Consider the following 23,454-nt stretch of genomic DNA (forward strand, 5'->3'; position numbering starts at 1 on the left):
ATTACAAGTTGTTACAGTCAAATGTGTAAGTGAGAAAAATTTGAATTCTTCAAGACAAATGCTTAGGGTTTCAAAGTTGGGTTTAAAGCTTTCGTTTCAGGATTTGCGTTTCATACGAGTTCAAAGTAGGTTTTTGAGGCTGAATTAAGGTTTCAAATTAGGGTTTCCAGCCAGAGTTAGAGTTTCAAAGTAGTGTCATGGATTCAAACCCTGGCTTGAAACCCTAACCTTTGTTTGAAACTCTAGCTCTGTCTTGATACCCTAATTTGAAACATTAAACCCATCTTTAAACCCTTGTTTGGCACTTAAATCCTTGTTAGAAACCCAAGCCTTTGTTTGAAACCCTAACCCTTCAATTTTGGGTCTTAGGCCAGGATTCAAACAAGGGTCGGGGCTTCAAAGTAGGGTTTCAAGCCTTAGGTTAGGGTTTTAATGTTACGTTTCAAAATATAGTTTCGGTCTAGGGCCAAATCTGAATTATGGTTTTAAATTAGGGTTTCAAACCAGGGATCAAATTAGTTCTTCACGCTTGGGTTACGGTTAAGAAAAAAAAAAAAGGAAACAAGGTTAAGGTTTCAAAGTAGGGTTTTTATAAGTTTACTTTTTAGCTGCAGGCTGTGAGGATATTGCAACCACGTCAAAGTTGGAGCACTTCCATGTTTACTCGGTGTGCTTCTGACCAAATTTATTAATATTCATATTCCTTGTTGTAATAACCATAAATAATTAGCATGTGAACAGGAACCAGGAGTACGTACACTCGGCGTGACGGAAGCCGTTCCCTGCGCGCTCACGACAGCCCACGGGAGCGAGCGTGGCTCGAGACAACAAGCAAGTGAGTGAGAGAGAGGCGCGTGTGAGAGTGTGACGCGAGGGCGAGGTGGAGCATGGCGAGCCCCGGCAAGGAGCACCTGTACAAGGTGCTGGTGATCGGCGACCTGGGCGTGGGCAAGACCTCCATCATCCGCCGCTACGTGCACCAAACCTACTCCCACAACTACCGCGCCACCATCGGCGTGGACTTCGCGCTCAAGGTGCTGCGCTGGGACGCAGACGAGACCGTGCGCCTGCAGCTGTGGGACATCGCGGGTGAGTGAACCCCCACCGCAAGTGACCTTAGCGCTTAGATGAATTATCTTTCGAGCTCGTGGAACTCGGGTGCGTGCTTTCTTGACTTCCTCAAATGTCAATTTTTTTTGTTTGTTTTTTTAGGGGAGAGTTTAAGACAAACGTGGAGCGTCACCGCGTGTGCACGTGCATGCGACAACTTTCTTAAATGCACGGTCGTGTGAGCGCGTGCGCATGGTGGCCATTTTAGAGTCACTGTAAAAAAAAAAAAAATTAAATCAATAAATACGATGGCTATGAGGTGTTCTACTTTAAAGATTGCATTGTATTCATTACGGCTGCGACTAATGATTGATTAATCTGCCAATTGATGAATCGTAGTTTTAATTTCCATTTTTATATTCAAAAACAAAACAGTGTTTGAATTTAATGGAAAAAATCGAAATCAGAAAAAGAGTGAATAGTAGTAGAAAATTTTAAATGACAAAAATAGTCAGATTTTTTTTAGGTTATCGAGCTGTATTATACAAGAAATGTGGAATCAATTTGTTAAACGAACGTCAGCCTCTTTCGCTCATGTGAGACTTGTTTGTGCCATTGTTTGAGAGGGGGGGGGGGGGGGGAGTACTTATAGTGCGTCCGATGTGGCACAATTGATGTAACACACATAACGCAGGTTACCAATGTACTCTTTGTCCCACTTGCATGGAGCGTGACATCCACTCATGCATGCCACTCATGTGACATGCACCACTTGAAACAATCAGGCACAATCAAAATATACCACAAGATTACAAGAAGAAAGTTGTTGTTCAACAAAAACAATTTTACATGAATTCATTCACTCAGCCATTTTCACTGAAGCAACCCCCTTCGCTATTGGCTGTTTTACTGGATTTTGACTGATTTTGCAAGGCCCACAGAATATTGTGTTCTAGAATATAGCAAAATATCATCATTATTCACAAATCTGTTTAAAACACTGGAGAAAGGAGCTTCTTTTTTTTCCCACTTTAGACCTGGTTGATCTCTTATACTCTGCTGCCACCTGCTGGCAGTTTTTTTTTTTTTTTTGTAATAGCTGCCATTGCTTTAAGCGACCCGTACAGGTCAGAGGCTGCGTCAAAGCCTTCTGTATGTGCTAGCATTAAAAAAAATGAATTAAAAAAACATACAAATACGTTTTTGGGACCATGGCAATATTTATGTTTTTGGGAGCAAATTAGTTTAAAATAAAATAACACATTTTTAAAGATGAAGATGTAAAATAAGAGGGGAATAGTTTTTTTAAGTGTTTTTTTCTTTTTCTTTTTAGAAAAACTTTTTGGGGTGTTACCCTACCAGAATATCAAATTTATTTATATGTATAAACAAAAAAAAACATATTTTTTCAAGAAAAAAGTAGGGAAGTTTGGGTATAAAGTTGTTTTTAATTTGCAATTTAAAAAAAAATAGTGTTCCGTGAAAAAAATTAATTTTTATCAAATTAAAAAGCCATAATATTGCAAGAAGAAATTCACTTTTTTTAAAAAAATAAAATAAAAGTCACAATTTTACAATAATTAATGTTTTCAAGATGAAAAATATAGTATGAGAATATATATATTTTTTAAATATAAAGTCGCAATATCACGAGAAATTCACTTTTTTTTTCCACCTATAAGCTCATGATATGGTGACAATACATTAATTTATTTTTGTTTCAAGGTAAAACCTCCTAATATCATGATCAGGGTTTTTCCTGTGTACAAAATTCAGAGGCGGCCACCTCCACCTAATTTGCTCGCCACCTCCAACCTGAGCCACTGATATCGCTCAACACAGTTGCGCAGCAACGCATTTTAACTGCAGTTGCAGTGTTGCGCCATTATAGAGGTGCTATATCAACAGCAGTGCACCGGAAAGACCTGAAGCAACAACCGAAGAAGAACCATCTTTTTTTTTTCTCCTTTCTTTTTTTAAACTTTAATATACCGAAGAAGAAACAGATCATGGAGCAACCATTGCACACGCCCATTTCCTGGTTGCGTGGAAGAGGTGGCGCTTCAGCCATTGCCAAAGTAATAAAAACACAGCATATACAATAAACATAAAAGTGTTTTACAACAACGCTGAACTATATTTACAATTTAATATGTTCTAGTGGATGACTTTTTAATGATTGTACTTTAAAAAATGGCAAAATGAATGGCAATTTTGGATTCATCTAATTTCAAATTTCTAGTCCCCGATCATAAAATGGCTGTAGGAGGGCGGCCCATAATGGTATCGGTCACCGCCGCGAGTACCGATATCTTAAAATAAGACTGGTATTGGCACCGAAACGATACCTGGTATCGGTAGTCACCCATCATAGTCAGGGTGATACCGCCTCTGCCTCAATTTGAGCCAGGAAAAACCCTGATTATTATTAAAGTAATATTTTTGAGGGAACAAAAGTCCTGATATTTTAAGTGCAAAAATCTTTGTGGGATAACCATGTCTTGTCCTTTTGGCGCCCTTCGACTGCCGAGCCAACGGCAGGGTGCCAAAAAGTCCGTACAGTAGTTGTGTGTATTTTTATGTCCGTAAAGGAGGAAGTGCAGGGTGCACATCCTGTCACATGACGGCCGGTGAGTCAGCTGCTCGCTTATTAGTTTCGGAGATGGGAAATGTCACGCCGACGACTGCGAGAACCTGCTCTTACACACACACACACACACGCACACACACACACACAAGCAGGTCCTGTGCAAATAGTCATTGTTAATGTCAACAAGCATGGCCTGTGTGCACTGCAGGAATGTGCTGCAACATCAACACGTTTATTACTGTGTGTAAAGCATTGTGTGGAATTTTGTGTGTACGAGTGTGTGTGTGTGTGTCACAGCTGGTCAGGAGAATTTTGGTAACATGATGCATAACAACTTACACAGAATAAAGACAAAGTTGTATTGTATTGGTTTCAGAAGTCCTATTTTTAAAAGATAAAAAAATATTATAAGAAACATTTTCCGGGAATAAAGTTGTACTGTATTTTTTGGGGGGGACTATAAGTCCCTCCAGAGTGTAAATGCAACTAGATAAATTTTTTTTTAAAAAGTATCATGAAAAGAGTCCGAGGTGTAATTTGAATACAGTACATACAATTCACACCTGAGTATAAGCCGCAGGAGCAGCCAAACTATGAAAGAAAGTGTGACTTAGTCCAAAAAAATCTGATATTTTTTAAAAGAAAAAAAAAAACTCTAAAAACTTTATTACAAAATAAAGTCAGAATATTTGATTCAATTAATGTCTTGTTGTTAAAATAAAACATGTAAGAGTTATCATAGAAAAGTTGTATTTTTTACAGCACATTTTATTAAAATATAACTAAAAAGGCAAATATTTTGAGAATTTTTTTAGTAAAGCATATTTTTTCCTTTAAAAAATCTAATTATGAGAATATTATTCACATTTTTAAAGTACAAATTTGCATGTTTCCTAGAAAAAAAAAGTTTTTTTTTAGTATTTTAAAACTTTTTTTTTTTAATCTTTGTAATTTTAAATGAACTCTGCATTATATTTCTGAGTTACGAAAAAGTGGGATTATTACGAGAATAAAATGTTTCATATATTTTTTTCTTAGTTCAAGTCAGGATGGGCGAACATGGATACCAAATATTGCGTTTCATGATCTGGAAATAGAAATTAGAGGAATAGAAAATAGAAAAATAATTTAATGTAATTGTAAGGAAAAAATGCTATATCGGGATTTATACTGTAGGTCTTTAAGATTATCTGTCATTGTATTTTTAAGAATTGTACGTCCTTGTGGTATCAGTATTTGGTATCGGTGATGACTTGAGTATTCGTCCTATTGGTCTGGGGAAAAAAAGTCATATGGAACATCCTTAGGTTCGGGGTAAAAAGTCAACGATTTTTTTTTTAAACAAGAAAATAAAAGTAAAACATTTTACAAATATTTTGGGATTTTTTATTTTTTTTTATGTGTTTATTCTTGTCTATTTATTGGCAGGCCAGGAGCGTTTTGGCAACATGACGCGAGTGTACTACCGTGAGGCGACGGGCGCGTTTATCGTGTTCGACGTGACGCGGCCGAGCACCTTCGAGGCGGTGCTCAAGTGGAAGGCGGACCTGGACTCCAAGCTGACGCTGACCGACGGCCGCGGCGTCGCCACCGTGCTGCTGGCCAACAAATGCGAGCAGGGACACGCGCTACCCGCCAACGGCCTCAAGATGGAGCAGTTTTGCAGGGAGCACGGATTTGCCGGATGCTTCGAGACCTCCGCCAAGGTTGGTCTTAAGGTTTTTACAAACTTGAAGATGGCATGGCAAAAGTCTACACACCTCTGTTGGAATGCCAGGATTTTAAAGTTCAGCTGTTCTATTAGGCTTTTGGAAATGTGTTCTTTAAAAAATAAAAAAACGTGTTAGAAACTCAGAACACTGACTAAAATTGTTTTAAAATCATTTTTAATTTCTCCTTAAAATTAACTAGGGTTAGGGTTAGGGTTATGGTTTAGGGTTACCCAAAAAATGTTTTTAAAACTAATTTAAAGTGTTACAAAATAAAATCAGGTACATTTTTGTATATTTGCAAGTTTATTATAAAAGACTGCATCGTTAATTTTTTTTTTTTTAAATCTTTAAAACATTTTAGAAAAACTAAATATTCGTAAAATGTTTTTAAATTAAATGATAAAAAAAGATTTTTACATATAAAAAAATGTATGGACATGTTAAAATAAATAGATATTTTTAAGTATGAAAAAAATTGTTTTAAAGGATCTTTGTGCAGTTTTTACTCACGACTGCCACCTCTGGCCCAAAGCGTAACTGCAGCATCTGTGTCAGGCTTGTTCATGGTGGGCGCGTGAGTACGTGCACAATCTTAACGCGACAGCCACAGTTGACAAACAAAGACATGACTTCAAATGAGGTAAGAAAAACTCCGCCCCTCCCCAAGGAAACTGTGGAGTGTTCGGGTCCGCACACTCTACTATAAAGGGAAGAAAAAAGCTGATAGGTGCAGTCAGATTAAAACGGTACTCAACTCGGCGTTGGTGGAGCATGCATGATGTAGAAAAAGCTTTAATATGACATTTTTAAACTGCACACTGCACCTTTAACGTATAAAATAACAACAAAAAAGAAATAGTGAATCACAGTTGTTCTCCTTTATTCTTGTCATCACAGGACAATCTGAACATTGAGGAGGCGGCCAACTTCCTGGTGAAACAAATCATGGCGAGTGAGCACGCTTTCCTGAGGAGAGTGGCGGCGCCCGACACCGTCACGCCGCGACTCGACCGACAGCATCGCAAGTCATACGGATGCGCGGGATGCTTCAAGTGAACTCAAAAAGACCTTAACCCATCTTGCACATCTTTTATTTCAAATCCTCTTTAGTGTTGTTTTTAAATTAACTTATTGACCATATTTTGACAACTGACGTTGACAAAACAGTAATAGTAGTATTTATTCTATAGCTTTCACTCATCAGTCACATCAGTGAATTGAACATTTCACACACAAACAAACAAACAAACTGTGCGTGTGGATGTCACCTTAAAGCATGAGGCAGTGGTTCTTAAACTTTTTACACCAATTACAACTTTTTAAAAAAAACACTAGACTCTCAAAAGTATCACAATCAAGACCAAAATTACAATACAGTACTAGTATAGTAGGTCCAAGTGTTAATATTTGTTTGTTGATTGGACTTCTATTACTATCAATGACAGTGAATGAGTATGGTGACTTTTTTTTTCTTTTTTTTTTAAAGAAAAACTGTACTTAAATTATTATTATTCAATGAAAATGTATTTGCACAAAAAAGGTTAAAACATTTTTTTGATCTAAATAAAAGTCTACAATGCAAATGTATTGTACTTTTAACTGGACTGTAATTAACTAATTTGCTGTGTTAGATTAAAACAAGGTTGAAGCTACTGTTGTAACATATGCACAGTTTGAACATTTTATTCAGTGATTCTTCTGCGTACCACAAGAGGGAGTCTGCATACCTCTAGTCACCTCAACCTGAGCAAAAATACTTGAATGGACAAGGACTTTTAAAAACATGCCCTGTAGTCGGCTGCTATTTCAAATGAGGAATGCTAATGTGCTAACAGTTGGTATGCTAACACATAGCAAGCTAGCCCTGAGTAGAGGATGTGTTGTGGCAGCTTGACTGAGATTTTGCACATGTACCAGTAGTTGCATTCGTACCATACTTTCTCTAGTAAGAAATTCTAACGTGTAGAAGTTGCTAACATAGCTAGGAATGGTAAATCTTGCCCATGTAGTTGGCTACGGAGAATTGCTCAATTGCTAATATGCTAATGCTCACATTAGGCAAGATGGCCACCTGACCCCAGTTAAGGCAGGTTGACAAGGATTTAGCACATATAAGTTAGCCAGGTACTATTTCTGATGAGGAATATGAACAGCCATTAATCGCATTACTGACCTTAATCATGCTGAATTGTTCCACCATTTTGACAGGGATTGGACTCAATCTCACGCACCAACACGGCAAGGCAACTTGCTTGAAGGCCTTCGACCTGAATGACGTTTCAATGAAGTGGATTACATCGCTTCTTTCTCGAGATTCTGGCGCCCTCCGGTGGCACGGTGGTCACATTACACCCTTTTACAAGCGTCACAGTTATGCAAACAGAAAGATGCAGGTGCACATTTTGCGAATCGACCTAAACGAGCTAATAGTGGGGATTGTTTTCCCCACTAAAAGAAAAACAAATTAATATTTAAATTGTTTTACTCCAACATATGTGAATCTGTACATTTCAAGTGTTTCATTTTGCGTGTTTTGAGAGGAACACAGAAACAACTGTGGCACTAAATACAATAATTTGCCATCAAATAAATTGCTAACTTTAAACACAAGAACGTAGTCCAGCTGAACATGGTTTGTTTCAGTGCAAATTCGTACATATTTAAATGTATAAAACTTGCCAAATAGTTGGCAGGGTTGGCAGTAAAAGGTTTACAGCAGGAAAACAGAAAGCAATAGATGGAAATATACTAGAATATGTCTATTACCGACTCATGGCAGGACATTTATGAGTGAGTGTACCTGTTGAAGCAGGGCTGGGCAAACAACGATACAAAACAATAATAATACAGTTATATATATTATTCATTTTAAATAATGTAATTGGTTAATTCACCATATATATAGGGCAGCACGGTGGCTGACTGGTTAGCACGTCCGCCTCCCAGTGCAGAGGACGTGAGATCGAGTCCGGGCTTCGGCCTTCCTGGGTGGAGTTTGCATGTTCTCCCCGTGCTTGCGTGGGTTTTCACCGGGTACTCCGGTTTCCTCCCACATTCCAAAGACATGCATGGCAGGTTAATTGAACACTCCAAATTGTCCATAGGTGTGATTGTGAGTATGGTTGTTCGTCTCTGTGTGCCCTGCGATTGGCTGGCAACCAGTTCAGGGTGTACCCCGCCTACTGCCCGAAGCCAGCTGGGATAGGCTCCAGCACCCCCGCGACCCTAGTGAGGAAAAGCGGTCAAGAAAATGGATGGATGGATGGACCATATATATAGTACAGTATACACTGTTTTTAAACAGCGAGAAATTGCTATCAAAATAAACTATTATCCATACTTTTTATACAGCCTAATAAATTGTGCTTTTTATTCAAATATGGCCCTTGAGCACAAAAATAAAAATAAAATGGTGCCTGGTACAAATATAGTTGCTTCATGTCCAAATGTGCTTAAGGAAGTTATCATATAAAAATACAAAAATAACACAAGAAAAGACTATCAATATTTAAAAAATAATAATACATGAGGCCTCCATGCCTCTAAATGTCCTCTAAATGTCCTTCAGTCTCAGATGGTGTTGAGGAAGATGAGGATGGAGTCAAGAGTAAGGCATCCAGATGTGTCGCGAGGGGGCATTGGGGGTCGAGGAGTCGCAGCTGGTCTGGCCTGGCCTCGCTACAGACGCGCTGGCTTAGTGCCGTGACACTGAGGCAGGTGGTGGTCTTCAGGTGATGAAGATGGTTCTGCTCCTCCAGGAGCTTTTTCCGCTCACACTTCTGAGGCAAGACAACAACACAACATACGTGGCGTGTTACAGGGAAGCCATCACGGAAGAAAAATAACTCACTGGCACACTAAATTGATTGACTAACTCACTACAAGCTACTGTAAGTGACTGATTGACTCATCGACTAATTGACTAACTAACACAACTAATAAACTGACTAACTAAATATCTACCTAGCTGATGGAGTAAACAACTGACAAAGCAACTGAGTGACTAAACAAGTGATTAATTGACATATAAACTAAAAAATAAAACTGGCCTAGTAACTGGTTAACTAATGAAGTAATCATCTAACTAACTGACACGCTAATTAACCGACTGACTAACTCACTCACTGATGGACTAGCCAACTCACTGACTGACTGACACACAAACTCACTGGCAGAGTGGTCGACAAAATTACAAAATGAATGACTGACCTGTTAGCTAACTAACTGTTTGAAGGAATGACTAACTGGTTAGCTACCTGACACAAATTTTAAAGAAGCAACTAGCTGAATGACTGACTGACTGAACAACTCACGTGTGTGACCAACTAACTCACAAAATTGTTAAATACCTACAGACTGACTCACTTACTGGTAACCTAACACACAAATTGTTAAATAAGTAATTGACTGACAAACTAATTTGGCTAACGTATCGCCTAACTCACTCACTCACTGTCTATCTGACTACTAACCCAAACAACTGACTACTAGTTAGCAAACAAACTGATTGACTAACTACTGATAGCCTTAACAACTAATTCACTCATTCTACTCAATCATTGACTAAATAAGAAAATGACTAGCACCTTAATGACTAACTAGTCAACTAACTAACTCATTAACTGACTGTCTTGTACAGATAGATATACAACGTCAGTTTTGACGTCAACTAGCAACCCATTTAGCCGGCAAGCAGCGTCACCCACGTTGCCGCCATTGCTTGAAGTCCGTGGTATCGATTAGTTGCGTCTGCCTGGCTCTTACCAGTTTGTTGATTTCCTCCTGCAGGTTTGCGATGCACTCCAACTTCCTCTTGCGGCAGCGTTGTGCGGCCAGCCTGTTCTTGCTACGCCGTCGGACATCGTTGATCAAGTCCAGCTGTTGGCACGTCAATGCGTGCTGACTCAGCAGATTCTGCAGGTCCAAGCGACTCAGACGCACAGCGTAGTCCACAGAGAACGGAAGATCAACCTGATACACACGCCACAATTTACTGTAGATGAGGACACAACATCAACGCCAAATCTTTACCATGTTAGCGCTGTAACAATCAGTTTTGCTAGCACTTTTTGCTATGGTGCTAACAATTAATCTTGTTAGCGTTCTGTTTAGCGCGCAAGCAATTAAACTTATTGCTGTATTGGCATTCTTGCAATCAAACTTGTTAGCATTTTAACATCATTGCTAGCACACTAATGATCAGTCGTGTTAGCACTCTTTAACCACCAGTTTTGTTCGCACTCTAAATGTTAGCATCAGACATCTTAATACTCTAATAGTTAACTAGGGTGACCAAACGTCTTTTGGGAGGACAGACTATTTTTCGTACATCCTGTTCAGGCATCCGGGGGTTTTATAAATTCATGAAAATGTCCGCATGGCATTGCGTGAAGTACTCTGTGTAACTGCTACCACAATTTCAAGGCCGGGACAAGTGTCCTCTTTTTTTTGGGAAATGGAAATATGGTCACCCCAAGTTAACAGACTAACAATCAGTTATGCTAGTATGTTAGTACCCCTGTTAGCACTAATAATCAGTGTTGTTAGCAATCAGTCTTGTACGTTTAAAAATCATAATAATGAGGTTTATATATACACACACTAGCTTAGCACAAACAGTTACATTGAGTCAACTGTCAATTATTAAGTGGTGGATTTACTGGGAAATGACATCAAACCGAGGCTGCTTGCCAATGAATGCACACTGAACTCTGAGTGCAGTTACACACACACACACACACACACACACACACACACACACACACACACTCGTGAATAATTAACTGGTTGCCATAGCAACCCAAAGCAAACATTTGCAAATGACTTTCCAACAAATCTATGACTTACAGTAATTTTAAGACTTTTCAATGTTTCTCCAGAAGCCCGTTTAGGCAGCACACGAGTTGGACCTGAATCAATCGCGCCCTGTTCTGGTCAGTACTCACCTGTCTGGCCCGCTCTCTGGGGCACCATTCTCCCTCGCCGTCAGTCTCTGAGTCGCCGTCCTCCCCCGAGTTGAGGGATGACAGGCCTGATTGAGACGCTCCCTCACTCTCGGACAGCGCGCCTCCCTTCCACGGAGGGCCGCCCCGCTCTGGGTCCATATTCTGTGCCAGGAAGGGGCACTTGAGGTCGACCCGGAGCCAGTTTTGATGAGAGGGGCCGGGGTCGGAGCCGGAGTAAGCTGCGCCTTCCTCACGTCCTGGAGCTTCAGTTTTCAGGGTGACACCAGGGACCAGATCGAGACTACTGAAGAACTGCGTTCCTGGTCCTTGTTCTTTGTTTTTTATGATGTTCTGATAGAATTGGGCAGAGTCAGACCTGGTATATGTGTCCAGTTTGTCTCCTGCCCCGTTTCCTGAAAGATCTGATTCATCCTCGCTTCCAGGACCTTCAATTTTCCTTGTGGCACCAAATAATTTCATTCCTGGTCTTTGTTTGCTGTCTTTGGCGATGGTCTCTTGATGAAAGGCGCCTGAGTCGGGCCTAGGGCTCATGTATAGGTCCTTGCATCTCGTTAGTGTTCCAGGACTTTCAACTTTCCAAGTAGAACCTGCTACCTGATCAAACACGCCAGAGAAGCTTGTTCCTGGTCCTTGTTCTTCAACTTCTGAGATAGCGTTCTCCTGAGAGGGGTCAAAGTCGGTCCCGGGTTCCAAGCTGATGCTATATTCTGAAATCCCGGATCGGTCATCAAAACCCGTTTGTTTTCTGAGAACTTCGCCTTTACAGGTGGTCCCCGGAACCAGCTTAGGATCATTAGAAACTCTTGTTCCAGCTGCGTGTTCTTCGTCTTCTTTGTTAGTGATTTGATGAGAGGGGCCAGAGTCTAAACCAAGATAGTCCAATCTGTACTTGCGTCTGAGACCTTCAGTTCTCTGGATGGCACCTGCTACCAGAGTGGAACCAGCAGAGAATGTTGTACCTGGTCCTTTTTCTCCATCTTCTGTTTTCGGATGTGATGGTCTTGAATCAGACTCGAGATGCCGATCCACGTCCTTGCATCCCATCAGGCTTTCAGGGCCTTCATCTTTTCCAGTTTCACCTGGTACCAGATCAGGACCACTTGGGAGTCTGGTCCCTGATTCTTGGTCTGTGTCTTTTTGCGGTGGTGTCCTGATAAGAGGGGACCCGGGACTCCGATTGGCAACATTTCCTGTTGCCAATCGGAGTCCACTTTGTACTTGCTTGGTAACATCTGAGAACCTTGTTCCTGGTTCTTGCTCTCCATCATTTGAGACAGTGCCATGATCAAGGGAGCCAGGTTCAGATTTAGGATACTTATCCACGTTGTCACCCTCACTGCCGCAATTTCCCGGAAGCTCCGTTGCATCCTGGCTTCCGTGAATTTCTGCAACTAGATCGGCATAACCACAGAACTTGGTTTCTGGTTCCTGATGTCCTTCTCCAACGGTCTCGTTCCATCCGCAATGTTTCTGGGGTGTCTCTTTCCCACACGCCAGCTGGAATTTGCGATACTTGGGGCCTCCTGTGCCCCTAGCAGGCCAAAATGTGAATGTGGTCCTCCTGTCATTCCCCCCTGGGCAGCTGGGCGGAGCCGATTCCCACTGCACCGGTTTGACGACTTTGCCTTCGGCGTCCTCCTCCTCGCTCTTCTCCTTCTTTGCACAGCACCTTTTCCTCTGCGATGGTGGCAGCGGTGGGTTCGAGTTGAATTTGGGTTGCAGGAAGTCGAAACTGGCATGATCCAGGTCTCTGAAGCCCAGCGTAGTTGCCGCCTGGCGGATTTCTAGCATGTTGTGTTTGCCAAAGAGCAACTCGGACGTGTAGGCGAACCTCAGCAGGGGCTCGAACCCACCCACGGTTACCTAAGAGACAGGCAAATGTCCATCATGATCATCTGTATACATTTTTTTAATAGGTCCACCCTCCAATGAAACCCTATACAAATAAATATTTTCGTAAATTGGCCACTTCATTAGGTACACTTCCCTCCCTTGGGATAAACTAAGTGACGTCATCCTCACATTAGTAAACCTGCCACTTAATTAGGTACACCCTCCAATGACATCCATTACAACGTGCGCCAGCGAGTGCACGTTTCCACCTACAGGGTAAACAAAGTGACGTCACCCTGCTCAGGCCACTCAAGCAGCTCTCACCTCGGGCGGCAACGTGACGTCATCGCCGTCGTCCTGCTCGCGGTGGAGCGTTCCGGCGAAGTAGTCGCTGCACGAGGCCAGCACGGCGCGGTGGGCGTGGAAACGGCGGCCGTCTACCTGCACGGTGACGTCACACAGCACCCCGCGCAGCCGCAGCTCGTCCAGGCGCCGCAGTACGCGCGTCGGGTGCGCCGCGCACGCGTACGTGTACGAGGGCATCTGCGTGCGCACGCGTTAGACGTCACAACAACTTTACTCGCGCGCCAAAAACGAGCCAAATGATGATGATAATGCGAAAATAAATAGGACGCGCTTACCTGTTCGTAGCTTCGTCTCGGCTCTTTGGAGGTTTTTGACGACTTTGAGACAAGCGAAGCGAGCTTCACACACTCATCTGTCAAAGTGTGTGTGCGTGTGAGGGAGGGAGCCAGTGTGTGTGTGTGCACGCGCGCGCGTGTGTCTGTTGCAACAGTGCTGACTCATGCTGATAAAAGATGAGCAAGCATGTTTTCCCGTCCAACACCAATCCCGCCCTCCCTCCCTCTTTCTCTCTACTAACACACTTCCTGGAAAGACAAACACAGTATGACAATAAATGCATAAAAGTATATATATATATATTGAAGTGATTTTTAAATGTGTAATACTGATTTTTTTTAAATAATCTATATACAGTATTATATTTTAAAGTGGGGGAGGGTGTCAGATTCAAATTCAAAATTTAGAAATATTTTTAAAAATTACAATGGCACTACTAAAATTAAATTACCCATAAAACACAAATGTAACAAAGTCAAAAAAATATGTTAAAAAAATATCTACAAGGTGAAATCAAATACAGGTAAATGCAATTCAAGGGCAATAGTTTGATGAATTATTGTTCAAGTTACTCTAAAATATCAACATTATCATTTATTCCACATGACAATTTCATAATTTGGGACAGATTTTAGCAAGGATCATGTAGGTTGACACGTGGTTTGCTTTTGCAGGCAACTTGAAATGATGTGGCGGGCCTTGAGTTTATCAAATATTTTTCTTGACCAACAAAGCACAATTCAAAAAGTAAAACTCTCACGATAAGATTCATTAAACACATAGGAAATACTTTCAAATTCCTACAGATTTTTTTGGGGTGTCATATTCAAACTAGTATTATTTTTATTTTTTTTTTAACGAAAAGTAATGACACATCCCATGCTGGTGTACCTAATCATGTGACTTGAACGTGTGTATGGAACATTCCAGAATGTGTGTGTGTTTACTGTTTGAGCCGCAACTAAAAGCAGAAGTGTGGTCAGATTGCAACAGACCAGCAACCAATGAGGTGGAGAACTTCGCATCAACTTCCTGTTTCCATGAAAAAAAATACAGCAAGCGTGGTGGAATCAAGTTTCGCTTTATTGAAAGATTTTTGTTGTGCGTTTCAGCTCCGACGCATCTGCTTCCATTCACTTCGTCTGACAACCAATCGCAACCTCGCCTCGTTTCCTACTCGCCGTGACAGGAAGTGGACTCGCAAATAAGGGGGAGGGGCTTGGATGACGATTATGATTGAGTGGACTAGTCGACTATTTACATCTACTCTTAAGTTCCCCATGCCCAACTTGTGTTTCCGTGTCGTGATGCATGTGCACACGTAAAATAACCCTCAGAGGTGGGTAGTACTGCATTACATTTACTTAAGGAACTTTTTGGATTACAGAGTAATTTTAATGCAACATACTTTGAACTTTTACTCAAGTATTTTTGCTTAGAGGAAATACTCCTGTTACAATGTGTTACATTCTGTTTGCTACTTTTATTTGGAACGATCAATGAATGGCTTGCGCTGTCTATTTATTTTAGTTTGTCAGACAGAATTCTGCCCCATGACTCGTCCACCAATCCAACCTTGAACGATGTTTGACTTCATTTCATTAATCAAACAGAGCCAGGCTGTCGCACAAGTTTGCAAAAGTGAATTTACGCGAACCGTGGAAGAAACAACGGCGAGCGACTCGCATTTGTGGCTTCACATTCAACCTGTTTACCTTGCTGATAATGAAAAATAAAAAACTGTTATGTCATTGGCGTCTGGCGGAAAATGGCGGAGAACTCCACTTAAACTATACAAATGACATTGCGTTTTTTCTTTGTATGGTCATCTCTCCCTTGTGAGACTATTGATGTTTCTTGAGTGGAATGAGGAAGTACATTTTCAGACCTTTTCTTGTGGCTGAATTCATCTTATTTTTAATTTTTTTGTAAACACTTAACTTACTGTTTTCATTTAAGTTATATTGTTAGAAGCTGAGACAAGGCACTTATTTTTTAATCAGAAAAATCTCACGGCACACTACCAAGCTTACCTTAACTCATTTAATTTGACGTCCTTAGCCGTCAATGGCAGTAAATGAGTTGAAAAAAAAAAAAATCTGAATTAGAACATTCCTATTTGATAGTTTTGTCTTCTTTTTTTTTTGAGTGTGAGATTTTTTTAATTCATCCTCTGGTTGGAAAAAAAACCCTCAATAATAGAAGTTACTCATCAGTAGCTAAGTACTAGAGTAGTTTTTCACTACTCAAGTAATTATTTGAAGACTGCTGTTTACTTGGTATTTTAAAGTCATAGCACTGTTACTTGAGTACAAATTTTGGCAACACAACCCACCTCTGACCCTGCTTCCCTCAATCTAACCATAATATAACTCAAACCCTAAATGAAACATGACAATTTAAACATAACCCTAACCCCGACCTTAATCCACTAAACCCAACCTTAACCGTTTTGTAGTAAAAGAAACCTTAACCCTAACCCCCTTAAATCTAAACTCAAAGCTCCTAAAACCAACCCTAACTCACTAATTAACCATACGCCTAAGAAACGTACAGAAAATGAAGTCTGACTTTGAGCTGCGTGGACATTCGGAAATCCCAGTTTCCTCAAACGCACCGTAGACATACTATACATAATGAAAGCCCCGTTCCGAAGTTTTAATCTGCACGAATGCCATCTTAAACTCAGTCTGGACCACATCACAGCACCTACGGCTGCCAAAATACCAACGTAGCGGCTAACGCATGCTTAAATGCTAATCTCTGCTTCCACAAAGATGGCCGCCGATCTCAGCAGCACCAAACCGACACCGACGTGGCATTTGTGAGTGGCTCATAAAAAACAGTTTGCAGGTGAGCGTGTGGTCAGGACGAGTCGGGTCTGCGTAGCCGCTGCAGTTGCCGCGACCGCTCGCCGTGCGCTGTCACTAGCGTGCGGTTTTCCTCCGACAGACGCCGGAACTCGTCCTCCAGGCGGGAGATCTCCGCCGCAACCTTCTGGTCCTCCACCAGCTCGGCCAGCAGCTGACACCTGGAGACGACGACGGGTATGAGGGAATGCGGTGACGTTGTGTTAGCATGTTAGCGTCAACATGCTAGAATGCTAGCATGGACATGCTTAAAGGTTTGCCTGGAGGTGAAGTTAGCATACAGACATTTGCAGTCTATTATTAAAAAATGCTGTGTTAGCATGTTAGCATCAACATGCTACAATGTTAGCATGGACCTGCTTACAGTTTAGCGTGGAGGTGAAGTTAGCCTGCAGATATTTGCATTCTATTTTTCTATAACGTTGTGTTAGCATGTAAGCGTCAACATGCTAGAATGTTAGCATGGACATGCTAACAGGTTAGCGTGGAGGTGAAGTTAGCCTACAGATATTTGCATTCTATTTTTCTATAACGTTGTGTTAGCATGTAAGCGTCAACATGCTAGAATGTTAGCATGGACATGCTTACAAGTTAGCGTGGAGGTGAAGTTAGCCTACAGATATTTGCATTCTATTTTTCTATAACGTTGTGTTAGCATGTAAGCGTCAACATGCTAGAATGTTAGCATGGACATGCTAACAGGTTAGCGTGGAGGTGAAGTTAGCCTACAGATATTTGCATTCTATTTTTCTATAACGTTGTGTTAGCATGTAAGCGTCAACATGCTAGAATGTTAGCATGGACATGCTAACAGGTTAGCGTGGAGGTGAAGTTAGCCTACAGATATTTGCATTCTATTTTTCTATAACGTTGTGTTAGCATGTAAGCGTCAACATGCTAGAATGTTAGCATGGACATGCTAACAGGTTAGCGTGGAGGTGAAGTTAGCCTACAGATATTTGCATTCTATTTTTCTATAACGTTGTGTTAGCATGTAAGCGTCAACATGCTAGAATGTTAGCATGGACATGCTAACAGGTTAGCGTGGAGGTGAAGTTAGCCTACAGACATTTGCAGTCTATAATTCCCACTCATCAGTACTTCAAATGACTTTTGCTTTAAAAGTTAAAAAAATCCTGCTAGTTTGTTGTTGAAGTAAATTATGACTAGAGAGGAGCCATCAACAAAACAGCTCTGTTTCAATTTGAACGCCTAATTTTTTTTATCTTGAATAGTCATTTAAAATCAACAGGGCTCTTCACTGATCTTTTATCCTTACAAAGATTGCAAATAAGACAATTACAGGATGTTTGGACAAGGAACAAATCTGCCCTTTGATCTTAGACACGTTAGCAAGTTTGAGTCAGATATAAGTGAAAAAACCTGCTCTGTTATAAAACTGAAATAGCTGAAAGTTTAAAGAAATTAATCAATTGTGACTAGTTGGTTAGATGGGTCTGATAAAGTGTCGACAAGATCTGTCTTTGATGTCATCTACCTCGGCCATCTTACACGCCGTTAAATTTTGATACGGTACTTGCATTAGGACTACAACAACCAAAAACCTGAGGAAAATAATCAACAACAAGATAGTAAGATGGGTCTGTTTTAAGTGCAGACAAAGATCTTATTTAAATCTTTAAAAACCCAACAGGCTTCTTGATGTGATCCGTGAACGACAAAACCGCATGACTCGTCAGGATATCCAGGCGTCATTCATAAAATGAAAGCAAACCCACAGTTAAATCTAAACAATGTCAACAAACAGGACCAGCAAGGCTTGGCCACACACAGTAAACGGGTCTGATGGCTTTGGCTACACTAGCGTCACTCTTTGCAGTCCGCTTCGGAATTGTGACGCCAGTGCGGAGACACCCGACAAGTTGGACCAGCAACATTCCCGTCGAAAATCATGATTCACACTTGCAGGTGGCGATTGGGCCGGCCCGCTTCGTCGGGCATGACTCACCAATTGGTATATATAGAAAAGTACATTGCTTCTCTACGAGGCTAGCCATTGCTCTGACTCAGTATCTGACTTTGAATTGTGTCTGAGTGTGTGCGTGCGTGTGTCGGGGGCGTGCGCGCCGTGTCGGGTTGCGGCAGACTGTAAATAAAGTGTCTATTAAAAGACGAGAGCAGATTGTTTGGCTAATCTGTTGTTTATGTCTGGATGATTGATGGTTGTTACTTTCAACAGTGGCTATTTTATGCATAGGACGTTTAGCTTTTGACGTAGCAACAGTGTGCTAATGTTGTGTAAATACACACGCCGACAAAAACGATTACATAAATATAACACAGGCGTAAAAATGAAATAGAAACAAAATATTTTTTTTATTCTAAGAAAATACATAAGTATGAATTAAAAAAATACAAACTTTAGAAACATCATATTTAATTTAAAATAAAAATAAATACAAATTAATTTGTTAATTAATTTTAACGGTTACTGTAAATAAGTGCATTAATATAAATACATAGTATAAATATATATTTTTGTAGTAGGTTCACAAATGTTCAAGGAATAAATACTACATAATATTAATATGAAAACATGAAATGAAAAATACTTTTTGCAAGCCAATTTTTTTGTGTGGTGTACACAACACAAAGGTTTACATTGAATTTCTCCTAAAAGGGACACATTTCACGATCATGAATGATTGCAACTCACTTGCGTTCCTCCAGGGCGGCGATGTCATGTTTGACTTGGTGGAACTCCCTCGCCATCCTGCAGTGTTCCTTGTAGACGTGCACGCTCTCCTTCAGGGACACGCACGGCGACACCGGCTTAAACAAACAAATAAATAAAATAAATATGACCTTCAAAAGTTTAAACTGAATGTTATCGTTTTGTTTCATCATTTATAATTGATTTAAATATAATTGATTGAGTATTTATTTAATAACACATTATTCGTATATTTTTAAATACATTTTATTTACAGAAAATAATAGTAAAATAATTTCAAAAATATAATGAGTCATTTTTTTCTCATTTTACTCATATTATTTTAATTAATATTAAGTAAAATGACATACTGACATCTTACTCTCGCTCTCTTTTTTTAATTTTTTTATTATTTTTTATTTTAGTAATATTTTGTAAAAGAAATTAACAGAATAATCCCAAAAATAAATTCAAATTTGAATATCATATTAAGTCAAATAAATAAAAATAAAAATAAATATAGAAATGTATCAAACACCTTACAATATTTCTTAATTTACAAAACTATTAGTAAAATTTTAAATACATTTATTTTACTTTTACTATTTTTAAATGTTATAATGTACAATGAACTAATGACGCAATTATTTTATGATATAATTTTTTTTTTTTTTTAAGCAGAATTTTTAATTAACTAATTTGAATTGAGAAAAAATCTTTATAAATATTAATGCAAAATACATTACAGGACTCAATAGACTAGAGGCCATAAAACTGTCATACAAGTTACGCTTGAAGTACCCCAAATGAACTAAAGTAAGTGTACTTTTTCCAATTTCCCAGTTCCAATGAATACACCATCATAGTTGATTTTGTCTCCATGACAACATGTTGGTCTAACATACCTGAAGTCGTTGTTCGAGATCCGGGAAAGTCTGAGCGAGGTCATCGGCATCTCGTGCGTCTGTCGATTGAAAACAAAAACATATTCGGTCAGCATACGTTGCTAATTTATTATTCTACTAATTTTATTGCACACATAAATCATCTGAAAGCGCAGATTTAAAAAAATCGCACTCCAGCCTCTGCGGACTGTTAATTAGTCTTGGTGATGAAACCCGAAGCAGGTGCTTAGTTGGCTTCTGCCTTGTGGCTAAGCTGGCGTTCCTAAAGAAGTGTCCGGCGGGTGCAGGAACAGCGGGAGAATCAAACAGGCGGTTGGTGCGTGAAGTCATGCAAAACACGCAACAACAATCCTGGGCAGGCGTGACACAACCCTCTAAAAGCGTCCACGCCGCGCCGTGCCGAACAACAAGAAGAACATTTGTGCCGCTATGCGGGACGTGACAACACGACAGGCCCGTGGGATGAACCCGGGTCAGGGGTTTGGGTGGCGGGAGGAAGGAGGGGGGCTAACACCTGTCATGGCTGCAGTGCGCAAGAATGAATGCGTGTGGCGGTGGGCGGGGCCTGCGGGCTCCATTTTGGTGGTTAGAATGCGCTGCGTGTTTTCCACACGCTGGAACCACAGACGGGCTTTGGAGTGTCTTAAATGATCAAACGGTGCTTCATATAAGTTGTTATCAGCATTTTGGGGGAGTGGACCACAGCTGCAAGCATGTGTGTGTGTGTGTGTGTGTGTGTGTGTGTGTGTGTGTGAGCGAGAGGGAGACTACCTGATGTGTGGTCAAGGCTGAAGGAGATCCGAACTTCGGGTGCATCAGGAGACACTCTTCGAGTTGACGTGATCATTTAACCCTGCGTCACAATTATCAATTTACAACAATTATGGTTAGGCTCGGTGAAGCAGCATGTCGCTCATATTGGCTGTGATGTAAGGAATGTTCTTGAAAGACAACCCGTGGGGTTTATCTGCTAAACGACTGACTTATTAACCTCAAGACTGACTTAGTAACTGAATGAATAACTAACTGACTTACAGACTGCCTGACCTATGGACTGATGGACAAGTAATTCCCTGGTCAACTAACTAACTAAGTAACTAACTAACTAACTAACTAACTAACTAACTAACTAACTAACTAAATTTGAACTAACTAACTATCTATCTTTCTAACTGACAAACCAACTAACAGGCTGTAAGTAACCAATTAACTGACTGACTAGCTAACTGACCAACTAACTGACTTATTGACTGACTAAACAACTAACAGAGAAATGGAAAAATTAGAGATTAACTAGCTAACTGGCTTACTAACTAACAAAATGCCTGATAGACTTACTTTTATTATTTTATTAATTAGCTGGCTGATTTACTAACAACTTCATTAACTGTCTTGACCTGGCCCAAACTTACTTGACTAACAAGGTAAGCAACTAACTGACCAACAACTAACTTACCAACTGACTGACAACCTAACTAGTTTTAGCTGACTGACTGATTAACTGACTTGGTGAGCAACAGACTGACTCGGTAAGTAACTAACTGACTGACTGAGCTAACCAACTCACTGAATAACAAATTTACCGGTTAACTAAACGGCTGATTGGACTGACTAATTAATATTACTGACTGGACCGACTAATTAATGTTACTAACAACTAATAAACTGTTCTGTTGATAGACAAACGGTTGAAGAAACTATTTGACCAGCTAACCAATAACCAACCAATTTACATTGCAACAAATTGACTCACTAATTAACTGACTTACTGTCCAACTAACCAACTGACATAGTGACTTACTTAGCAACAAATTGACTCACTAAGCAATTAATTGACTGATCATTGGCCAACTAACTAACTGACTTACCAAATCACAACACAATGAACTGATAACATAAACAAAATGCAATTAAAAAAATAATAATTTTCTTGCATAATCCTCACAATAAACACCAATGCCAACAACCCTGGGGGAGGTATCTCTGCTCACTCAAAACTGAACAGCAGAATTTCTGATACAGCTCTCATTGGACGGTGTACCTAATGAAATGTCTGTTATATGCAAATGCAAAAAAAATTATTTTATTTGAGTGCATGCATCAGTAAATAAATTAAGCAAATTTAAAGGTCTTCAACGCGTCCATGTGGCAGCTGTCAATCAAAGATGCCATCACTTCCATCCTATGCATTAAAAGCCAAACAAAGCGCTTACCTGATGCAGCCCCCGCAAAGCAAACCCGCAAAAAAGTCTAAGGTCAGGCAGGTCCGGTCCACAGAGTTTCCTAAGCTTTCGGGCTGGTTCTGCCGCCGGGCCCCCCTCTCCTCCCCCCACCGCCACCTCCTCCTCCTCCTCGCGCCGCTCGCTCCGGGCGTCTCGTCTAGACGCGCTCCTGTCTGCACACAAACTACACAAAAGCATCAGCAATGTGCCCTCCCGCCTTCCATCCTCCACCCAACCTTTCACAATAAAATGTCTTGGGTGACATGACCTGACCCCCTGATACCCCGATGCGCATACGGACCTCTCATAACTAAAATAGCGGCGGCAGGAAAAAGGCAATACATCAAGATGTGTGTAATATCAAACTTCATTCGGTACACTGCCCAATGACATCCAATACAATCTTGCATCATGAGGCATAGTTGGCCATTTCACTCCAGGCCTATAGGTGGCAGTAAGTGCTATTCAAAAAAGATTAGAGCTCTTTTTTTGCTAGCAATACAGCGCCATCTGCTGCATCTAAATGATCACTGCCCCCACTAGGCCCCAATGTATGAGGACTGTAACAGTAAGAAAAAAAAAAAAAGTTTACATGAAAAGGGGGAATTGTATTCTACCTGGCAACAAGTGATGACAAAAAATGTGTCAAATGACGAGTCAGAAGTGTTTGTTTTGTGAATCTCATCATTTTTATAATTCATAAAAAGCATTACATAATATATTTTTATTATGTAAAAAACTAATATGTATATATATATATATATATATATATATATATATATATATATATATATATATATTATTGCGGCGCATTAATTCTGCCTAGCAACAAGTGACCTCACAAGCATAAGCGCCATTTTTATAGAAAAGGATTTTAGTATGATGGTGATTAAGCCCTCAATTCTGCCCAGCAACATGTGACGATAGAGCTTGAGAAAATATTGTGTGCCATTTTCCTAATTTAATTAAATTAAAAAAAAATGTACATTA

At 40.3% G+C, this 23,454-nt stretch overlaps 3 protein-coding genes across 3 annotated transcripts; 1 reads left to right on the top strand and 2 right to left on the bottom strand.

Annotated features, from left to right (window-relative positions):
• The first annotated feature begins 57 nt into the window (after positions 1-57).
• rab38b (RAB38b, member of RAS oncogene family) lies at positions 58-6,933 on the top strand. Its single transcript, XM_077547488.1, has 3 exons — positions 58-1,089; positions 5,069-5,346; positions 6,250-6,933. The coding sequence occupies exons 1-3, from the start codon at positions 888-890 to the stop codon at positions 6,406-6,408; spliced, it is 639 nt and encodes a 212-aa protein (XP_077403614.1). The 5' UTR covers positions 58-887; the 3' UTR covers positions 6,409-6,933.
• A 773-nt stretch (positions 6,934-7,706) lies between these two features.
• LOC144036667 (transcription regulator protein BACH1-like) lies at positions 7,707-13,951 on the bottom strand. Its single transcript, XM_077547485.1, has 5 exons — positions 13,793-13,951; positions 13,476-13,694; positions 11,298-13,181; positions 10,117-10,323; positions 7,707-9,131 (listed from the first exon to the last, which is right to left on the bottom strand). Exons 2-5 carry the CDS (start codon positions 13,692-13,694, stop codon positions 8,895-8,897), a joined length of 2,547 nt encoding a protein of 848 aa, XP_077403611.1. The 5' UTR covers positions 13,793-13,951; the 3' UTR covers positions 7,707-8,894.
• A 907-nt stretch (positions 13,952-14,858) lies between these two features.
• On the bottom strand, positions 14,859-23,425 carry map3k7cl (map3k7 C-terminal like). The gene is made up of 5 exons (XM_077547244.1): positions 22,456-23,425; positions 21,014-21,095; positions 20,243-20,301; positions 19,341-19,456; positions 14,859-16,824 (listed from the first exon to the last, which is right to left on the bottom strand). The coding sequence occupies exons 2-5, from the start codon at positions 21,087-21,089 to the stop codon at positions 16,659-16,661; spliced, it is 417 nt and encodes a 138-aa protein (XP_077403370.1). The 5' UTR covers positions 21,090-21,095; positions 22,456-23,425; the 3' UTR covers positions 14,859-16,658.
• Between the last annotated feature and the right edge of the window lie 29 nt (positions 23,426-23,454).

This window comes from Vanacampus margaritifer, chromosome 16, assembly GCF_051991255.1.
Source record: "Vanacampus margaritifer isolate UIUO_Vmar chromosome 16, RoL_Vmar_1.0, whole genome shotgun sequence".
NCBI classification, from domain to species: domain Eukaryota; kingdom Metazoa; phylum Chordata; class Actinopteri; order Syngnathiformes; family Syngnathidae; genus Vanacampus; species Vanacampus margaritifer.